This window comes from Leptidea sinapis, chromosome 30, assembly GCF_905404315.1.
Source record: "Leptidea sinapis chromosome 30, ilLepSina1.1, whole genome shotgun sequence".
Classification (NCBI taxonomy): Eukaryota; Metazoa; Arthropoda; class Insecta; order Lepidoptera; family Pieridae; genus Leptidea; species Leptidea sinapis.
The window spans coordinates 3,762,049-3,778,773 of NC_066294.1; the positions used below are offsets into that span (position 1 = coordinate 3,762,049).

At 34.6% G+C, this 16,725-nt stretch overlaps 1 protein-coding gene across 2 annotated transcripts in view; it reads right to left on the bottom strand.

The window, feature by feature from the left end:
• Positions 1 to 16,364, bottom strand: part of LOC126973906 (chloride intracellular channel exc-4) — a 70,752-nt gene extending 54,388 nt beyond the window's left edge. For both annotated transcript variants that reach the window (XM_050821275.1, XM_050821274.1), the window contains exon 1: positions 16,196 to 16,364. In XM_050821275.1, coding sequence (XP_050677232.1) covers positions 16,196 to 16,264 — 69 coding nt within the window. In that variant the 5' untranslated portion in view covers positions 16,265 to 16,364. The remainder of the gene's footprint in view (positions 1 to 16,195) is intronic.
• Between the last annotated feature and the right edge of the window lie 361 nt (positions 16,365 to 16,725).

Here is a 16,725-nt window from a genome sequence, read left to right on the forward strand (position 1 = left end):
AATTTAACAAAAATCTTATTTTGCAAAATTTATCAACTTAATGTATTGGCATCGGTCCTCGATAAATCTACGAAGTTTGAATGAAATCTGGCCGTTCATAATGGGTCACAATCGCGCCCAAATGAGTCGGTTACAAACGAACATACATACAGGTGAAGCGAATAAAAAGCGTGTAAAAAGCGATTCACTCGATTGCATGAAACGTGTAGTCATTGATAGATTGACAGATGACAGCTATCTTGTAAAAAAAACGGAGATAGTCGGAATCCACAAAGTTCTAAGCAACTATTCACTTTCATACTTAGCCGGATTATACTTCGTCGCCAATCGCAATACTGTAATTACTGCTATTTCAAACTTATGTCAAATCACTGAACGTTTCATACTAAACTAAACTTCAATTTTTACTCAGGCAGTTCCGCTTCTTATTACGTAGTATTTACATCCTCTTTGAGTGAGACGACCTGCCCATTGCACTGCATTGCTCAAGATTCTCAATTGAAGCTAAAATTATGAGCGGCATCATTATGATGTTGAGACGTAATGACGACGACATTAAGCTATATTTAAATGAATGCTTATTTTTTAAGGGTTCCGTAGCCAAACGGCAAAACACGGAACCCGGTCATGTCTGTCTGTCTGTCCGTGTATGTCACAGCCACTTTTTTCCAAAACTAAAAGAACTATACTGTTGTAACTTGGTAAGTACATGTAATCTTTGAACCGCATTAACATTTTCACAGAACTAGGAGAAAAACCATTCCCCATACTTAGAACTAAAACTCAAGATTTTTTTTCATCAAACCCATACGTCTATTTATGGATACATGTTCAAAAATGATATTGAGGTTTCTAATATATATTTTTTTAATCTGAATAGTTTGCGCGAAGAGACACTTCCAAAGTGGTAAAATGTGTTTAACTTCTAAAATGAGAGAATGATAAAACTACAAAATATGATGTACATTACCATGCAAACATCCACCGTAAATTGGTTTGAACGCGATCTAGTAACTAGTTTTTTTAAGACGTATAAATGATGAGAGCTCATTTGCGCTATATGATTTTGAGCAACGATTTTTTGCCTTTTCCATTTCAATAATTTAATATCAATAATTCCTTTCTATATAACTTTTATATTATGTTACTTGCTGCAACAGAACCCTTCGTGGGCGAGTCCGAGTCGCACTTGGCCGCTATTTTGGTTTAGTATATTATAGTTTAGTATAAACATAATACTATATCTGTTCAAATTTTCACGATTTTGAACACTTAACAGTGATTTACTTATTGGTGGTTTATAAGTCACATTTGAGGCGACAGGTTTAACGCGGCTCTGACACTTCTAGTACCTACTTATTTTGCTTTTAATCGTCTAAATAAGTAATTGCTCGCAGAGACAGGATGTGGTGAAGCAAGTTTAAGATAACGAAGAACTATGATGCATTCACCGCCAGTCTTCTTAAGTAGACGAGGCCTTACACAAGCGGTGAAAATAAGGAAGAACTATGATGCATTCACCGCCATTCTTCTTAAGTAGACGAGGCCTTACACAAGCGGTGAAAATAAGGAAGAACTATGATGCATTCACCGCCAGTCTTCTTAAGTAGACGAGGCCTTACACAAGCGGTGAAAATAAGGAAGAACTATGATGCATTCACCGCCATTCTTCTTAAGTAGACGAAGCCTTACACAAGCGGTGAAAATAAGGAAGAACTATGATGCATTCACCGCCATTCTTCTTAAGTAGACGAGGCCTTACACAAGCGGTGAAAATAAGGAAGAACTATGATGCATTCACCGCCATTCTTCTTAAGTAGACGAAGCCTTACACAAGCGGTGAAAATAAGGAAGAACTATGATGCATTCACCGCCATTCTTCTTAAGTAGACGAAGCCTTACACAAGCGGTGAAAATAAGGAAGAACTATGATGCATTCACCGCCATTCTTCTTAAGTAGACGAAGCCTTACACAAGCGGTGAAAATAAGGAAGAACTATGATGCATTCACCGCCATTCTTCTTAAGTAGACGAGGCCTTACACAAGCGGTGAAAATAAGGAAGAACTATGATGCATTCACCGCCATTCTTCTTAAGTAGACGAGGCCTTACACAAGCGGTGAAAATAAGGAAGAACTATGATGCATTCACCGCCATTCTTCTTAAGTAGACGAGGCCTTACACAAGCGGTGAAAATAAGGAAGAACTATGATGCATTCACCGCCATTCTTCTTAAGTAGACGAAGCCTTACACAAGCGGTGAAAATAAGGAAGAACTATGATGCATTCACCGCCATTCTTCTTAAGTAGACGAAGCCTTACACAAGCGGTGAAAATAAGGAAGAACTATGATGCATTCACCGCCATTCTTCTTAAGTAGACGAGGCCTTACACAAGCGGTGAAAATAAGGAAGAACTATGATGCATTCACCGCCATTCTTCTTAAGTAGACGAGGCCTTACACAAGCGGTGAAAATTTCATGTAGTTATTGGCAGTCTTCATACTACTAAAAACAAAATGCATATATAGTAGTACAAAAGAGATTGTTACGTTATAACAACTGCGTAACAGTGATAATCGATTTGAAATCAATTATTTTAAATTATAATCGCCATTTTGACACGATCGGATGGAATGATTCGATAACTCGTGAGTAATACTTTACCCCTTCACTTTCATTACTATATCGATGAAGATCATAGAAATTAAGAGCGAATAGTTCTCTCGTATCGGTAACAGGACCTATTCCATAAAAGGCATTATTCTGCAATATTCCCTGAAAACCTTTCAGCCTAAGGCTGACAATTTCTATTGCAGAAGGATTGTGATATAGTGAAAAGCAGTGAAATTAAATTAAATTTTTGAAATAAGGTTTGTCCAGATCTTGAAAATTACAATGTGTCCTGTATCAATCTTATATTAAAGGCACGCAAAAACTTAACTCGTTTAAATATTCATTAATCTAATATATAAAATTCTCATGTCGCAGTGTTTGTAGTTAAACTCCTTTGAAACGGTTCGACCGATTCTCATGAAATTTTGAGTGCATATTGGGTAGGTCTGAGAATCGGCCAACATCATTTTTCATCCCCCTAAATGTTAAGGGTGGTCCACGCCAAATTTTTAATTTTTTTGATTATGAGTCAGCATTAAAAAATACATACAACTTCACATTTTCACCCATCTACGATCAACAGTACTTTTGTATCGCGATTTTAATATCGGCAATACAACGTTTGCTGAGTCAGCTAGTTAATACTATAGATATTATTTTCAAGCAGCCATTTAAAGAGTCTTGGTATAAACATTTTCTTTGACAGTATTATCACGCCCTCAGGAAATTTGTTATATAATTTTATACACATGTTATGGTTATTTCAAGAAAAAGTGTTGTTTTAGGACAATGTTCCAAAACCAGTCTATGCGAGTGTCTTGCTGCTCTAGCGTTCACCTCAACAGCTGACGTGAAAAGATATCTGTGGTTACGCACAAAGGAGACTGATACCCTATCATACATTATTGGGCCAAGATGTAAAAGGATGTTATTAGTGTCAATAAATAGCTTATAAATTAAAAAAAGCATCACTGAAAATTTGAGGATTTTTGGCAATCTGAAAGCTGAGTTATAGAAGGTTTTGTAAAATTGACGTTATGCATTATGGACAACAACCTTGATTAAAACAGCAGATTTTTGAAATGCGATTGTTATTTTGTTGTCAAATAGAAAGAAGGAAAATATCAATAAAAGAACACGAAACACTCAAATGACAAATCTCGTAGTTATTAAACGAGTGATTGACAATTGACGATCAAGACAGTTCTATGGCTGTCACTGTCAGAACAGATAAAAAATACAAAGATTCAGAATCGACTTTTTCTTCGATCGATTTCTTTATAATATTAAGTTGATATTTATTTATTTTTTTAACCAAGGACATTATGTTATGTTAATTAAAATGTATTTTTTTACTATGGTACTTTTATTGAATCAATCATCTGGTGCACGTGGTTTTGGGTTGAATTGTATAAACTCATTCAAATTAATCGATTATAGTAATCGATATCCCATTTTAATTGTGAATTTTAAGATAATGAAAACTTAATTTTAAGATTTCTCGTTTTCTAGATTGTGAATTAGGCTAATTTTGTATATTTTGAAATAGAAAAACATGACATTTTTTTTAAAACATATAACTCAACTTATTACAATTTGGCCCAGAAATCCCCGTCTCCTTTGCAAGTCTCGAAACTGTACATACTTGGTAGATTTAGCAGATTATATTTATGATTACAGTCTAGGCAGTTTCTTAAAAATACCTTTTGTCTAAGTTAATAAACGTAATTACTTTAAGTTGGAATGCCTGCATTCATTTTTCGAATGTCTCATGAACTTTAGAGCGAGACTAGGTGCGACCTTCAACTTTTATTTCCCAAGATGTATATTTTGTTAGCTAATAAAGCCTTAAGTTGCAGATGTTATAATAAGCCACAATTACCATAGAAACTATAAAGGTGAATGATCTATTTAACATTTAACCTAGATTAAAATTCTTGGTTTCACGTGGCCAGCAAGCGTCATTCGTTCCGGTGGTTAGATTATCACTAAGTATTGTAAAAAAAAATATATGAGAATCTCATTCACTTGAAGAATAATAATGCATATCACTAAGGGGCAAAGACTAAGAGACAAACTTAAACATTACACTAAGAAAGAAAACCAAGGCAAAAGAATGAAGAAATGGAAATGGGCTGAACATATATATGCACAGAATAAAAGACGAAAAAGTAGTAAACAATGGCACCCTGTAAATAGGAAACGTAATCGAGGCAGGCTTAATAAGAGATGGAGTAATGACATAGTAGAAACAGCAGGAAAGTTGTACACAAGAATAGCATGAGATAGGAACGAGTGGAAATAATGGAGGAGGCTAGCGAAACTCCCTAAAAAAAGCGATTCACTCGATTGTATGAAAAATGCAGTCATTGATATATTGACAGATGGCGGCTATAATCTTGTAAAAAACGGAGATAGCCGAAACCCACTACGTTTTAAGCAACTGTTCGCTTTCAAACTTAGCCGGATTATACTTCTTCGCCAATCGTCATACTGTACTCTTATTACGTAAAAAATACATCCACTTTGGCTTTTACCGATAAAGGCGGGTGCTTACGTCGAAACTAACAATTTTAACAAAATACTTTTATTTCAGCAATGAAATATTAAAACGTATATATTTATTTGGGTCAGTCCTATCTTTCTGATCTGAACACAAGGACTGGCTTAAGTAGGGTCTTAAAATTAAATAGGCCACAATTAAATCATTTTTAACCACGACCAATTTTAAAAAATGTGGGTTGGATTATACTATTCAAATTTTATTACTGCATCTTCAATATTTTTTGCAATGCATTGGAAATGTGACCTGTTTATCACCAACATACATGCTAATAGGATATTCATTAGAGATTTCTTATTTCTCATTAAATTTTGCTTTTAAAAGACTAACACACTTAAGTGTTTTCAAAGTAAAAGCATTGCCAGTATTCGCCAATAATGCGCAACAACAGATAAAAAGTTCAACAGCTTAACACGAATTACGTTATTTGTAACCGGTTTGGATGTTGTCATACGAGTGTGTCGCAAGTCTGCTGGGGTCACGCAATGAATACATTAACTGAGCTTATTCGATTCGCATCAATTTAATATTTCACCAAAATAAATAATAAACACAGTGTATATCCGTAACTCATTAATTTATTTAAAAAAAACTAGCTTTTTAACTTCATCCGCGTTGAATAGTTAGTATGGGCAATTTATTTTTGGATATTTTTCAAATAATACCCATACAAACTGTTCTGTCCGCTGCCTGCAGCGCTCTTCATATTATACAGTGCATATTCCTTGTCATTGTAGACAGTCTCTTTAATATTATTTCCCTGTGAACTTGAATCTCCTATTTCATCCCCATGTTTATAAATTATTTCTTATCAAGTGCCTAAATACAAAGCTTCATCTACGATAGTGACAAATTTCTATACAAACTGCCATCCCCCATTTCTTTTATCTTACCTACCTCGCACCGCATTACCTCTCCATTTATTTATTTTTGCAATAAAAGGTAGCCAATGTCCTTTTTCAAGCTCTAGTATATCTCTGTACTAAATTTTATCAAAATCGGTTCGGTGGCTTAGGCGTGAAAGCGTAACAAACAAGCTTACAGAAGTAACACTCGCCAGCTGGTGCCAAATTGTAAGTCAAAACTTTGAGTATGTGGAAACAAAATGGCGCCCTGCGATAGAATACTCTTGGTAAGATGAAAAGGACTACTAGTTAGTTTTAATGATGACAGCATAAACGATTTTGGTGTATATACAATGACAATTCAACGTATTTGGAGACAATGAATACCTATAATTTCTGTTTTCTTCAACTTTCTGCATCTATGGATCCCGTTTTAACAATTTAAGCTTTTTTTAAAAAAATATCGGGCACGGGTAGTGTGATTATTGGCATAGTGGAAGTTTTATAGAGAAATACAGAAAGCTTAAGCAAATCACATTGAAACAATAAAAATAAATAAATTACTGTTTACATTCTTGATAATCACAATGTCAAATAATTATCAGATGACAGGTCATTTTATCCTTCTATTGATGAATAAAAAATATAGTTGAACTAAAACTTACGAAAGGAGACATCTAGTCCAAATAATACTTATATTTGCACCAGCGTTATACGATTCCGAGTGTGGGTCATCTCTGTCTCGAGTTACTGCAAAACATTGCCCAACAAAAGCTTTGGTTTAGTTTTTTGGAGATTGAAGAGATTTCAATTTTTTTTATAAATGGGTGCGCCTCGTTTCATCTTCTTCATTCATTTAAATCTGCATGAAAAAAAATATCGCCAAGGTGGGTGCGCCATAGCATCCGTTTATTGGGATGCAGGGAAGGATATGTGGATGACTGACTACCTTCCAAAAAGAGTAACCATCACTGAGTTATACTTCCCAGCTAACCTTCCAGACACATTAAAAAACTGTATTCATGAAAAAAGACCCATACTAGCAAGTAAAAATCATATTTCACCAAGACGACATGAGTTTCCGTGCAACCACTCTTACGGCCAAATTTCACTAAATGGGCATTGATTGGAAATTGATTTGCTGCCACATCCAGCTCATTCAAATTTAAATATATATGTTCAAAATTAGATATGAAATCGCTTATAGAAACTTTAAAGAAAAATACCACCCATTCGGAAGTTTATACCTCAGACCTGAGAATATCGGTCGCAAGAAACTTGTTTATTCCCAATCTGTGGCAGATTGGGAATACATATATAAATACATATAATAAGAAGTCACAATAAAAAAACAGATCATTAAATAAGTCACGTTATAGAAACCTTTACCACACACACGTCTCTCATCAATTCTTTTGAATTTCATAATTGAAACATTTTTGGGACCATTTTGGTAAGTGCCAAAATGGTCCCAAAAATGTAGCATAATCATGAATATATTAAGAGATCTGATAAGTATAAATTAAATAAAATAACAATTAGAAGTTATTTTCAAATTATATTTAAAAAAGTATGGTTAAAATACTGCTACAAATAACAGATTTATTTATAAGAATTATGAAATTATAGACAATGAACCACAAAGTGGACACACCGAAAACTTTATCAATAACTCTACATAAAGCGATAATTTTAAGTTTGATAAAAGATAATAAACATTCCAATAGAATTTACCCGGTGACATAGATAACAAAATTGAATAACATATATTACTTATTATTATTTATTTATACGAGCATTCGGGTCAGCTATTAAATGATCTAACTACACCGCCCATACTCTCTTGCAACAAATAAATAGGTACCCAAAGGAATCACAGGACCATTGCCGGCCTCTCATGTGGGTGTATGTGTATACATATATACATGTGAAAAAAATTATGCCATATCCTCCTGGAAACCCCGTGCAAGGAAGTTCATTCCACAGTTTGTTTGTACGTGAAAGAAAGTTATTGAAAACTGCATGGAGCAGGTATACCACACGTCCAGGTAGTAAATTTTATAATGGTTAGAGGTGTATATATGGAACCTGTAGTGGTTTCGTCAGCATAGCAATTCGTGCTTCAAACATATTGAAATGCATAAGAAACAGTATAGGACATAGCACACAGCCCTGGCAAACACCAGGGTTCACGGGATTAGGGTCTAAGCAACAACCGTCGACAACGCCGTTTCTGCTGCTCCCGCTTAGGGAGCAGGTGACCCACTCGCAAAAAGTCTCGGTAAGTCTATTTGATGGAAGCTCCATGAAACGCGCCTTGTGCGGTACTGCATAAAAAGCCTTCAGTATATTTGATATGTTAACTTTTTGGGATCGTTATTATTTTCAAGTCAGATATTTCCACTCATTCTATAATGCAATGCAATCCAACTAGCGATATCGATACATGCTATCGTTTGCAAATTGTACGCTGCCTTATCTAAAGTACATTCAATATGTCTTCAATAAAAAATATGATACTTATCTATATATATAAAAATGAATTGCTGTTCGTTAGTCTCGCTAAAACTCGAGAACGGCTGGACCGATTTGGCTAATTTTGGTCTTGAATTATTTATCCAGGGAATGTTTAAAAGGTTTGAATAAACATGAAAATCCTCGGATTTAAATAAAAACAACAATTTTGGTTTTCCTTTGACGTGTCCCCCGTCGTTCAGAAATCAAATAAAAATAATAGTTTAAAATGAATAACTTAAGTAATTAGAATTTTTATATTTTTCTAACTTTCTAAGGAGGTAAAAAATAAACTTCCTTAAAACACGGGTAACACTTAAAAAAAGGAGTCCTTTTGTTTGTTTTAAGTTTATTTTATACAAAAGTTTAGGTCTTTTATTTAGCGATTGAGGTAGTATGAAGTCTGCCGGGTCAACTAGTATATGATATAATTTTTATCCACCCTGCTTTTATATTGCTTCTCATTTTACTATGCTTTATATGTCCTTCATATGAAGTTAGAACCTCTATATAATATAAAAAAATTAAGATTTATATGATGACTTATGTCATTTGTTTTTTTCAATTCATTTAACAAAGACTATCGCAGTCTCTATTACCTACCTGAAACAACTAAGATCAATATTTTCTAATCAAGATTTAGCAACAATGGAAAAGTAGTAGTTAATATTTCAAATATAAAACTTTAGAGAAAACAGAATTAGCATCGGTAAGATAAAATATAAAAATTATGATAGGTTTATTAGCATTATGGTGATTACACCCTGCTGGTCACGGCATGCTAATATGTTCATGTCACTCGAATATGGCCACGATCTGTCGCGTGATCGCCGTCACTTTCTCCGGGGGGACGGCCCGAGCACGGTTTCTGTTGAGCACATGCGATCTCTCTCATGGAATGCTCTGGTATGTTCGAGAACATTACGGTTGCTGAATGGATTACCGACGCGACTCTTTAAGACAGGATGGTCATTAATAATGACCATTGACCAGTGCGTCTGGAAAGCTCCAAGTGTTAAGTCAACTTTTGAAGTTATACTTCTTTAGGCGCGTTATGAAAACGATGACAGGGAAAATTTTAAGATACGCTCGCATCACTGTAACACAAAAATAACACGTTGAAGTTGGTTCCTAAAATTTTCTGACGTTTGCGTCATTCGTAATATTTTTTTTTTGGTTTCTTCGTCCATTATTAGGACAGGCAAAGGTTTGAAGCCCATACAGCCGTATTTATTATGTAATAATTAATTGTCAAAGCCATCTTTGTTCAACAAAATTGTTCTTTCTAAAAACGTAGAATAGCACGAAGAATAAATTATTTTAATGATTTTTACTTCGTTAGGCCAAAGAAATATAATTTCTTGCGTGCATAAATAAGTACACACATATTTTTTAAATACACGACCTGGTTCTAGGTTTTCTATTCATTTACAGAGGATTTTTTTTTTCTGACAGGATTTCTTCAAATTCTTACGTGCACTACCCAGATTACCTTTTGGTACGAACACTACGTGGACGGCCAGATCTTTTTTTATCTCAAAAAGAGAAAGTACCTAAAAAGCCGATAAACAGTTTCAAAATTGTATAATTTGGTACCGACCTTCATACCTTGTGATGACGGTTCTCTTTATAACGCTACTCCAAATTAATTTCACAAAAACATATCACACATATTGGCGCAAAAATGAGAAAGGACAATGGATATTCATAAATAATATACAGTATGTCAGTATTAAGAGATTTACAGGTTCCAAACGTAAAATTTTTTTTTTTTTTATTGTATATTTGTCCAGACTATAAGTAATTACTTACCTACTACTTTTAACGTAGGTATTCAATATTAAACTGGTTTCGTATGTCAGTGGTCTTTTCCTGTGGTGATGACTGCACGAACCGTTTTTGATGGATTTTTAACACTGAGGCCTAAACAACCAACAAAGTACAACAACTAGAGCATGTAGTAACTAGGGTTGCCTACGTTCTCTAAAATAGGGTATAATTATTGTAGTCTCTTTCATGTATATGTACTTATCATATTATATAGACATACATACGTAGATAAAATCACGCCTCTTTCCCGTCGGGGTAGGGAGAGACCACTTCTTTTCACTTGCTACGATCCTCACATACTTGTTTCGCTTCGTCCACTTTCATTATTCCTTTCATACATGCTCTTCGGTTTAGGGTCCTTTTAACCTGGCCTTTTTTCAAGACGTCCCTGATTCGATCTCGAAAGCTCCGCCTAGGTCTACCCCTTCCAACAGGACTTAGACAATTTCTTCGTCAATCGTTCTTCATTCATTTTCTCGACATGGCCACACCATCTCAGCAACATAGACATAGTACGATAAAATACACTCTTCACATAAACTGATTTTTTGGCACATGTTTATAGCATATTGAAATGTGTATTAACATAAAACAAAAAAGAATTCCCCATAGAAGAATATACTGTTTGGTGATTTGTCTATATGTATAGAACGTTGGGGTAGATGCTAGAAACGCAGCCACATGCAATGATGTCTTCATAAATCATAATGTCAATAATACATAATATTACTTATAAGATTTTTATAATTATTCGATACTGTTATAATTAATCTGTACAATCCTACTGTTTGCAACCCTAGCGGTAACTCTTGTTGATAGTAAACATAACACGGATTATACAACTCCTAATTGATGACGACGCAATAAATGTAATGCAATTTAAAATGTTCTGTCAGACATTGAACAATGAATGTGTGCTTACAACGCAACACATCGAGGAAGTGTTCAATGTTTCGCGTGCTTAGCGCCAATGTGATTGTCAACTATTTCGTGCACTTTATCATTTTTCGATGCAGGATGACTCATCAAACGATGAAAGTCTAAACAATTTACACGCTATCGGAGTCTCTTTTATTAAACCACAAGAAGACTGCCCTGGGTAAACCTTACAATTTTTTGTTGCACAACACGCTATCGAAGACTTTCTAGTTATCTCTCCGTTCCCCTTTCACCCCGTCGCGCTCGTCCTGTTGCATCAGTACGGTATGTAGTTTCATTACTGTTACATGTGATATTTTCGGGCTTTGAGTTTAGTTGTTAATAGTTCTGTAGTTGTTGTTCACCAGTGGGAGGCGCCTTTGCACAGAATGCCGGCTAGATTATAGGTACCAAAACGGCGCCTATTTCTGCCGTAAAGCAGTAATGTTAAAACATTACTGTGTTTCGTTCTGAAGGGCGCCGTAGCTAGTGAAATTACTGGGCAAATGAGACTTAACATGGTATGTCTCAAGGTGACGAGCGCAATTGTAGTGCCGCTCAGAATTTTTGGGTTTTTCAAGAATCCTGTGCGGCACTGCATTGTAATGGGCAGGGCATGTCAATCATAAGAATAAATATTTACTTTTTGTACTTAACCCAGATTCTTTGAATGAATTTCCATAATTATAATAATAATCAGCATTACAACACCTTAACATCAATAAATAATTTATTTTTATTAATGCACACTGTAAAAAATCGACTGTGTGGCATCCATGAGAAAACCATAAAAGTCTTAAATTTGCTATACATACGTATAGCAAAGTGGATGATACACTTACGAATAACTCAATATCACGCAGTGTGGCAGAATTTCTAACTGTCTGTAATCAAATTGCAAAGCGCTTACGTTCATTGCTGCATTGGAAAATTTTGTATATCTACACATATTTAGACAAATTGTTAATTAGTGTACTTCAAATTCACTAAAAATAAAAAAACTTGCGTATTTTTATACAATCTAATTAATTATTCTAATTCGATAGTTACGATCACTGTAATTTTTGGAGTCGGTGTCATAAATGATAGGTTTGTAACTACATACATAGTTATTGGTGAGATGTGCTTGAGTCGTGAGGAGGCGAGAGGGGGTCGCGGCGGAAGGACACCGAGAGCAAAATTAATATATTATTATAAGCCATAAGAATGCCATAAGAATATATTATTATATAGATCTGAAAATATATAAATCCATAAAGCATCAGTATTGGCTGGTTTCCAATCTGTAGTTAATTTTGCGAATGACTGCTATTTTTAGGATAATAATCGGACAGGAAATATAAAGAATTATAAATATAAGATGACCTATATAGCCCAGTGGTTAGCAACCCCACCTACTAAGCTAGAGGTCCCAGGTTCTAATCCGGGTAGGTGCAAACATATTATGATTACAGATGTTTGTTTCCGAGTCATGGATGTTTATATGTGTTTAGTAAGTATGTATTAAATATAATGTTGTTTTGTACCCATAGTACAAGCTATGCCTAGTTTGGGGCAAGATAATTTGTGTTAGAGTGTGTCAATATTATATTATCTATATTTAACATACATTATCAGCTTTGTTATTATTAGTGATTATGGTGGTCCTACTGCCAAGGACCTGACATATATCCAACAAACTCACACCCTAATATCCAATAATAAAGTGTGTGTTTGTATTGGATCTTTTGATAATTATTGGATAAAGGGTGGTCAACATATACATAGAACATCAGGGGCATGAAAATTCATAATAATGTGATTTCTAGATCTAGAGTTTGGCACGTTCCAGGTATTCGGTATAGGCACCTATTTCTGCCGTGAAGCAGTTATGTGTATGCATTACTGTTTCAGTCTGAAGGGTGCCGTAGCTAGTGAAATTACTGGGCAAATGAGACTTAACATCTTGTCTCAAGGTGACGACGAGCGCAATTGTAGTGCCACTCAGAATTTTTGGGGGTTTCAAGAATCCTGAGCGGCACTGTAATGGGCAGGGCGTATCAATTACCAACAGCTGAATGTCCTGCTCATACCACCAAAAATTTAAGTTAGCCATTTCTGAGATATAATAAGAACTGCTCCTCTAATATATTTTTAAGTAACCAATTAATGATGTATAGAACTGAATAATAATACAGTGGATCCCTGGTAATCCCCCCTTTTGATTCAAGCGCCCTCTGTAATCCAACATGCTTAATCTCTTCTGAATGTAGACACAATCATTTTTGTCAAATCTTCAAACATATAGGTAACAAATGCATGCTTGAACAGGTTACAACTGACTACATGTGATATTTGAGTGGCATATTGTGTGTTCATTGTTAACTGTTTATTTATTATGTGTCTAATATATAAAATTCTCATGTCACAGTGTGCGGGACCGAACTCCTCCGAAACGGCTTGACCGATTCTCATGAAATTTTGAGTGCATATTGGGTAGGTCTGAGAATCGGACAATATCTATTTTTCATCCCCCTAAATGTTAAGGGTGGTCCACACGAATTTTTTTTTTAAATTTGTTTGATTATGAGTCAGCTTTAAAAAATACATACAACTTCAAATTTTCACCCATCTACGATCAACAGTTACTTTTGTATTGCGATTTTAATATCGGCAATACAATGTTTGCTGGGTCACCTACATATACATGCAGTAATGAGACAAGCTTGGAAACGAAAGCACAAAAAACTGACAAGGAAAAATGTGTTATTGTAGTATGATTTGTAGTTCAGATGGAAACATTTTTATTTGTAATGTCTCAAATCACAAGGTTCTCTTTTTTTTTAAATTCCAGATTACAGAGGGTATTTAGCAGTTTTCTTTAATCTGACTAATTAGTATCACTCTACAATCCCACAAATTCTATAGTCCCAAACTGCCCTGCAAAATAATTATTGGATTACTATTACTACTATCCATCATATTAGGATAAAATTCAAAATTTACATTAAATAAACCAGTTAAAACTAGTAATGTTATAACACATTGGCGCCTATTTCTGCCGTAAAGCAGTAATGTTTAAACATTACTGTTTCGGTCTGAAGGGCGCAATAGCTAGTGAAATTACTGGGCAAATGCAACTTAACATCTCATGTCTCAAGTTGATGATCGCTATTGTAGTGCCGCTCAGAATTTTTGAGTTTTTCAAGAATCCTGAGCGGCACTGCATTGTAATGGGCAGGGCATGTCAATCATAAGAATAAACATTTACTTTTTGTATGTAACCCAGTTTCCAGAAATGTTATAAAAAGAGTGATGTAAGATAGAACTTAGGAATATTACTCATATAAAGTTGACAACCCATATAGCCGAATGATAAGTGACCCTGATTACTAAGCTAGAGGTCCCGGGTTTGAATACCAGAAGATGCAATCATTTATATTATGAATATTGATGATTGTTTCCGAGTCATGGATATTAATATGTACATCTTTAGGTATATTATTGTCTTGTAACCATATTACAGGCTATGCCTAGTTTGGGGCAAGATAATTTGTGTAAAAGTGTGTCTATATTATATTATTATTACAAATTCGCTTCTTTTCTGTACTGCATAATCTGAGATATGATTATGCAAACAAAATGGTGATGGCCACAAAGTTGCCAAATGTATGCAAATAAGTGGCAGCTGAATATGTTATTATTTACCTAGCAAATCAGAAAACATTTTAAAATCAACTGCACACAAACACTACTGACAATAACCTGTCTCAGAATCTGTTAACATAAATTTATGTATATTCCTCCTTTTAAATACTTGTACGATCATATTAAATGGAACACGACTATACTATGAGTTAAGTAAAAATATCAGCATTTTTTTCATTTTTGATACTTTTATTCTGCAGAATGTTTTTATTACAATGATAGTTTGAACCTATAACATTTATTAATTAATTTGTAAGGGTTTGGTTAATTAAAAAAAATAATACTTTAGTAAAACTCTGCAGTGTTTTAATATTATTATTGATTAAAGTGGTTAAAAACTTATGTGCTGTGGCATATCTTATATCTTTAAATGAGCAATTCTTGTGTATATATATATATATATATATATTCTGAATCTCGGAAACGGCTCCAACGATTTTCATAAAATTAAGTATGCAGGGGATTTCGGGGGTGATAAATCGATCTAGCTAGGTTTCAATTAAAAAAAAAATGGGACTCAGATGGGACATTGGGTGATCCGGAAAGCAGAAGACCCCGGTTCGAATCCAGATGTCCTATTAGTTTTTTTATTTGTTCAAGTTTTGTACATTCTTAAAAATCCGAGCAAGACTCGGTCGTCCGGATATTTTATATTTACATGGTCCACATCCACAAGAAAAACCATAAATGTTCAACATTAGTAGATACAAGATATGTATTGATTTAACAGCCTATAAAACACATTTTATCTCATTTTAAGTCACATACAGTATGACTCATCAGGATTCAGGATAAAGACATGAGTTTATTATATTATCTATATGGCAATAATATAATGACATCACCGCTACATAGAAGTATGAAGTTAAGAACATTGTGGACAAAACAAAACGAAGAATGCACTAGAGACCTAAATAACGCGCATTTAAAACTGCAGTGATAATAAACTTACATTGAAACGAACGATTACAGCGAAATATTATCGAAAAAAATAGTCTATTCATCTCTGTTACGATTTCATCAACGTTAATAATAACGTGATAACGTTGGATAACGTGAAGCACCGGTAAAATCAAACCGAAAATATAATAATATGTCCAGATAATACTGCCAACTCCACGCAATCTTTAACGCCGTGTACAAGATGACCGATTCCCCGAGTACATAATATTATGCAGTAGGTATCCACAAATTTTGTGCAACACATGTTTATAACTGCATACCTTAATTATCAGCTCAATTTCTGGGACGTCTCCGTTCGCCGTCCCATTTTCAGCAATTTCATCCGACATGATCGGCTTACACTCGAATAGGCAGAATATAAAAACACACTACACTGTCACTACAGCACAACACGGACGTCTGACACGAACTGAAAACGAAAAGTGAAAATTTAAATTTGAAAAGTTGAAGTGAACTTTTTGACAACTGACAAATGAGTACGTCCGTAAGAGTACGTAGTCAACCATGACATTTTGTACAAAACTAGCACGGCCATAGAATCTAGCACGTCCACAGACTTACAATGTACTAGCTTATAGACAAACAAACCGTGTGAGAGAGAATATCATCTGTAACGTAAGACAGAAAAGGTAAGCGAATCTATTGTTACTGTAACCGATTTTGGTTGACAAGTCGTAAGCACTCAGGTATGCTTGGAATTAGCCCAGTCACATGGCGTAACAGCTTTCTTGTGCCATTTTATAAAAATAAGGGTGACATAAGACTATGTGGAAACTATAGAGCCATCAAA